General features: G+C 44.7%; 1 protein-coding gene across 3 annotated transcripts in view; it reads left to right on the forward strand.

Moving 5' to 3' along the window:
* The window catches only part of LOC141131399 (transient receptor potential cation channel subfamily M member 7-like), a 202,535-nt gene that overhangs the window by 86,275 nt on the left and 110,260 nt on the right, over positions 1–6,000 (forward strand). For 2 of the 3 annotated variants that reach the window (XM_073618613.1, XM_073618614.1), the window contains exons 12-13: positions 278–412; positions 5,698–5,751. In XM_073618613.1, the coding sequence (XP_073474714.1) occupies positions 278–412; positions 5,698–5,751 (189 nt within the window). Of the gene's footprint in view, positions 1–277; positions 413–5,697; positions 5,752–6,000 lie in introns of those variants that run through there. The other variant, XR_012242767.1, reaches the window with a different exon arrangement.

The following is a 6,000-nucleotide window of genomic DNA, read 5'->3' on the forward strand; positions in this document are numbered from 1 at the left end:
TCCCGGATTCCACCATCCACACATTCAAGGTGGATGGGGGAATACTCTTTGCTGTGTCATTGTATTCTGACAGTGGGGAGACTTCAGTAGATCCACTTCTGTACAACCACAGTGCCCATGCATGGATCAAAAATTCAGGCCGCCCCTGCTGAACCAGGTGAATTTTGATCCATGTATGGCTAGCTTTATTCATTTTGTAATATTTTACGAATTTCTTTAAGTAAAGTGTTTCTGGGCTCTCTGTTTTGGGTAACCGGTTTATCAACTATTTCCCCAGGTTGGTTCTTTGGAACAAGCCATGCTGGATGCGCTTGTAATGGACAGAGTTGGCTTTGTCAAACTTCTCATAGAAAACGGTGTCAGCATGCACAAGTTTCTTACAATCCCTAGACTGGAAGAGCTGTATAACATTGTAAGTGTGGCAGTAATTTTTTAACCTCTCACTTTATATTTTGAACTATTAATCTGTTTTTTACTGTGCAAATGTTTTTTTTTTTATTTATTTTATTAAATACAGTAGCACATAATTCTTGAGGAAAACTTGGGTTGGTTTTATGCGTTATGCTCCTGGCTTCTTTGTGTATCTAAATACAAATCTTCTACATCTGTGGTTCACAACCTTTCTAGTGCCAGGACCCCTTGATAAAATTCCCCAAGTTGTAGACCCCTAACAGTAAAATTATTTTCGTAGTGTGGGTTGTCAGCACCCAAGGCAAGACAAGTAATTTGCGTCCCTAACCAACGGACATTTAGCGCTCCTTGAGTCCCTTCCACTCGTACAGTATTAAAACCCCATTTTAGGATGTACCACTCTTTCTCTTTGTTATCCTTTCTTTCCCTTTTATCTCTCTCTATCATAATTTTCTTGTTTTTTTTCCCCCATCCCTCTCTCTAGCTGCCTTTCTTGTTCTTTCTCGTATTCTTTCTCTCCCCTTTTCTTTGTTCCTCCCTCTTTTCCTCTCTCTTCCATGTATTCACTATTTTTATTCCTTCTCTTACTCCTTGGTGGGGGGGGGGGGGTGGGGAATCGGTGGCAGTGCTGGTGGGGGGTGGGGATCAGTGGCAGTGCTGGTGGGGGGTGGGGATCAGTGGCAGTGCTGGGGGGGGGGGGGCGGCATCAGTGGCAGTGCTGGTGGGGGGGGGGGTTTATCAGTGGCAGTACTGTTGAGGGGGGTGTTATCAGTGGCAGTACTGGTGGTGGGGGGGGGGGGGGATCAGTGGCAGTGTTGGTGGGGTTGTGATCAGCTAACTTGGGTGCTCTTGATCAAGATCATCTGAGAACTGTAGTAGGGACTTCTAATGGCAACTGTAATCAAAGGGAGTGTTACTCACAGTGTCTCCGGCTTTGTGGTGTCTCGTAGCCGTAACACCTATGCCAAAATCAGGAAATAGGGTCTCCTCCAGCCCCTCCCACTTCACATTCCTCACCAGTCAGCTGACCTCTAATCTCTGCACCCCAGCCATGCCGTGAACTGAATGGGCGGCTGCGAAGAGGCTGAGTGGGTGGCCGTGGGCTCCAGGAACTGCCCTGGTGGGTGGTCACAAAAAGGCTGGGAGAGCGTTGTGGGCTTTAGGAACAGCCCAGGATTTGGTGACCCCTGGCAAATCATCATTCGACCCCCCAGGGGGTCCCGACCCCCAGGTTGAGACCCACTGCTCTACATTGTTGCCTTCTGGTTTTGCAATGTCATGCCAACTGCAGTCCTTACAGTACTTCTCCTTAGAGAGATCTTTCCCAATACTGATGAAAGAGCTGTGCCCTCCCCAGCTGTATGTTCTACTCTTTTCACCCCTTCCCCAAATCATTTAACCACTGGAATGAAGAAAGCAATTCCTGTGTGAGTTTGAAGTCACAATTTGGAGCTCATACAGAGCTGAGGATTTTCTCTCCACCTCCATGTGAGTGCCTGAACGGTCAATCACCAATGCTGTCACGTAGGGGAAAGGCGAGAACATTACATATTCTCCATACCTGAAAGTACTGGGTATTTCTCTTTGCACCTGGTGGTTAAACAGAGCCATGTGGGAAAGGAGAATATGTGCCGCTAAGGATGATGGCAGTTAAGTAATCCTGTTGCTTTGATTGTATTGGCATTGACAAAGCACACGTTTGTTAAAGTGGTTGTATACCTTTTTTTTTTTTAACTGTTACCTACAGGTAAGCCTATAATAAGGCTTACCTGTAGGTAAAAAAAATATCTCCTAAAGCTGTACGGTTTAGGAGACATTCCCCTCGCAATGAGCCGCTGACTGCGCACAGGGGATTCTCGGCTGACAGCCCGGCAAACTCCGGAGCTTGCCGGACAGAAGTCTCCCATGTGCATGCGCGGGAGTGACGACATACCCTGGAAGACACGTCGAGGGGAAATGTCAGCTCCCTCGGCGTGGACAGGATGAGATGCCGGCGCCTCATTCTAAGGTAAGTATCTCATAATGAGCTAGTATACGGTGCATACTAGCTCATTATGCCTTTCCCTTGCAGGTGTAGGAAAAAAAAAAAAAAAACAGCGGGTATACAACCGCTTTATTGTTGATCCACATAGATACTGTGTGGCTGGTGCCCATATTTTTCAATATCCAATGCTGGCATTTTCTGTGCTCTCCCTAGTATATTACCATTTAGATGAAGTGATGCTGTGATGGAGATGGAGTGTAAAGTGAGCATTTTGTTAATATTGACTGATTCCGTTCAAACGCCTTTTCAATTCTAAAGTTTTGGTACTGTTTAGCAGGCATTACAGTCCCTGCTGTATCCTAGCCTTTTAAAGAGTATCTGTATGATGTTCTTCAGCAATTAGTTGACTTCTATTTCTAGTTTCAGGCTGTCTCCGTTGCCTGCAATTCCAGAATGCTTTGTAAAGCGAGTTGTAAACAGAGCATGCATTGTGGCTATGTACTCCCTTCTGTATGCACTTTTCTTGCTGGCTAGTGAGGCCATCTATCACCCTTCAGCATGTGGACAGGGGAGGAGCTACAGAGCTCTTTTACAACCACTGGTGACCATTTCTTTTGTAGAGCATCAGTAAACCACAGACTTCTTTTAAAGAGAACCTGTCTTTGCCTAAAATGTTTCAAATGTTCAAACGTCAGTGGTAAGTAGAGGACTTAAAAAGGACCTTCAAACTACTCACCATTTTTTTTTCCCTATTCCCCTGCCTACCTTTAGGCAATGTCTGCACAGTTTGGATACTCACCCAGCCCCCCGATCCAGCGCTGATAGTCTTCTGTCAGCAGACACCGCTCATTCCCGTGCTGCCATCTTACTTCTGATATCATTGAGCGATTCGCCGGCTCTTCCTGGTTGAGCTGATGGGGTCTCGCAATGATGTGCCACTAGGCCCGCCTCCCTCCTCAGTCAATGAAAGTCTAAAGGCCTCCCATGATATGTGATGTGCATATCCGGGAGGGCCAGCGAGCACTGTGCACATAGTTTGCCTAGGCGAATAACATGCATGGAGGGGCAGTACCGCACTCTTTATAAAAAAAACAAAAAAACGCTGCTCTGTTCTTTTACAAGAAGAGAAAAGGGATGCATAGAGTAAAGTTTGACTTTAATAGACAATGTAATGACAAGGGGAGAGGCTTTATCTCAACTTTGATAACAATCAAACCTTGCTGACACCACAAAGTTCATGTATTTCTGCACTAAATATTTTAGGTCAGGTGATGTTCATTTTACAAGTGCTGTTGCTACCATTTTGTTAGCTCCTTAAATTCTTAGCGAAATTCCAGTACTCTTTTACTATTGTATTTAAAGGTTTTTTTTTTTTGGGAGGAGACAGGGCTTAAAGGCTATGTTCACCTTTTTGTTCACCTTTTTGTTCACTTTTTTTATTCCTAAATTCCCCCCCCCACACGTACCAGTATAGCATTAATGTGCTTCTTTTGCAAAAATAAAACCGATTTCCATTAATTCTAGACTCGCTTACCTCACTCTCTTCATAGCTGTTTAAAAACACTTTCCATTGCTTCTGCCTTACTTCCTGGACAGACTTTAGGTCATGACACAGGAAGGAGTTTATCAGCTTATCTCATTAGCACACACCCTGCATCATCTACCCTCAGCTGGTCAACTCCTTCCTGTGTCACGACCTAAAGTCTGTCCAGGAAGTAAGGCAGAAGTAATCGAGCAGTGTTTCTAAATTGCTATGAAGAGAGTGAGGTATGGAAACCTGTTTTATTTTTGCAAAATAAGTACATTAATGCTATATGGGTACATAGGGGGGCTGGAATTTAGAAAAAGGTGAACTTAACCCTTAAACCAGGGGTCAGCAACCTGTAGATTGTGATCTACCAATATCACGGGCAGGTGACTGGTAGATCGTGGTCTGGAGTTGCTGACCTGCCATCCCAAGGCAACAAGCAATAAAGAGGGACTACTTGTAAAGTGGGAGCTGTACTAGAGAGCAAGTGCCGCATAAGCCCCAATGCGGAATGATACCAACTGCACTCCAACTCTTATCCCGGTTAGCGGTCTCCAGAGTGGTGCCAGAAGCCGGAAAGAAGAGATCTTCTGGTCAGTGTGAAGCTATAGACTGGACATAATAGTAAAAGGCTGCTTTCACACTGATGTGATGTGGTTTACCCACACTGCGGGTGCAGTGCAGCATACCTGCAGCTTCCCTGAATGCAGGAGTTTTAGTGCACTTTCGGAAAGTGCACCACACCTGCGGGATATAATAAAAGTCTATGGCAAAGTGCAGCTGACCCAGGAAAGTCGCAAATGCACTGCGGTGCTGGTAAACTGCAGCACATCAGTGTGAAAGCAGCCTTTTATAGGGGGGTCAGAACAGTAAGGGGTCAGTTACATTTGTAGATTGGGGGGTGGTAAAACCCCATAGTTAAGACAGTGGCCAGAGATTTACATATGTTGCAGTCGCAGCAGTAGTTATACGCCCTGTCCAAGTGAATGAGTCCACTCTGCAAGTGCGCTGCAACCTTGTGCAGTACAGCAAACAAGGGGTTAAAGTAGGCAGCATTTTGTTGCTTTCTCACCATCTGCTTTAACCCCTTGGAGCCAGTAGAAGCATGAATTTGTGGGGTGCTTGCAGAGTGGTCCCGTTTAATTGAATGGGTTGTGATTGGCAGATGGGAGCACCCACCAAAAGCAACGGGGGGTTTAATTCCTGCTGTGGCATGTGTACACTTTTAGCTGCTGCCTCAGCAGCTAAAAGGGGGTAGGAATTGGGGATGGTAAACTCAACTGTAGGGTTTTACCACCCCACAACTTTATGTGGCAACGAGGGTGCCGCTACGGAATGCAACTAAGGGCTCATTCAAAAGTGCAGCAGGTACTGCCGCTCCTCTAAAAAGCGAACCGAGTGTGTTTGACAAGTGGTGCCTCCTCACCACCTGATTTAACCCATGATTGCCGTGCAATGCATGCGATTGCGGGACGGTAGTACGGAAATTAGAGGTTTAAATCAGATGAGAGGAGGCAACACTGTGTCTGGTGATCTTTGACTTCTCCCATGTTGTTCATGTAGATTTCCACCTCTTTAAGGTTGCCTTCCCCTGCCTTAAACAGTAAACAAATAATTTTCCACTCTGTTCATCACTTTAATACTCTTTCACACATCCTAAGTTGGAAAATAAATAATTATCATTTTAAAAGTCTGAAATATTGGCATTTATTAACCTAAGTCATAACATTACTCACCTGTATTTCTTTCTTTTTTTTTTTTTTTTGCATTAAAGAAACAAGGTCCTACTAACCCAACTCTGTTCCATCTTGTCCGAGACGTAAAACAGGTAAATTTAACATTCTTCCCTGTTAGTAGTTTTTGTTCTAGAATATTAGAGTACATCTCAAATGAGTGACAAACCACATTTACTGTTGTCTATTTACCAGCCATCATCACTACTTCTCTCTCTTTTTTTTTTTTTCAATTGGAGACATCCAATGCATTTGTTCTGCACTTTTCTTTCAATTCAAAAGAGTTGGTCAGCTGTATCTAAACATTGGGCTGTTAGCAGGGAAGGTATGGTGCTTTACTAGTA

The sequence above is a fragment of the Aquarana catesbeiana genome, linkage group LG03 (assembly GCF_042186555.1).
Source record: "Aquarana catesbeiana isolate 2022-GZ linkage group LG03, ASM4218655v1, whole genome shotgun sequence".
In the NCBI taxonomy this organism is placed as follows: domain Eukaryota; kingdom Metazoa; phylum Chordata; class Amphibia; order Anura; family Ranidae; genus Aquarana; species Aquarana catesbeiana.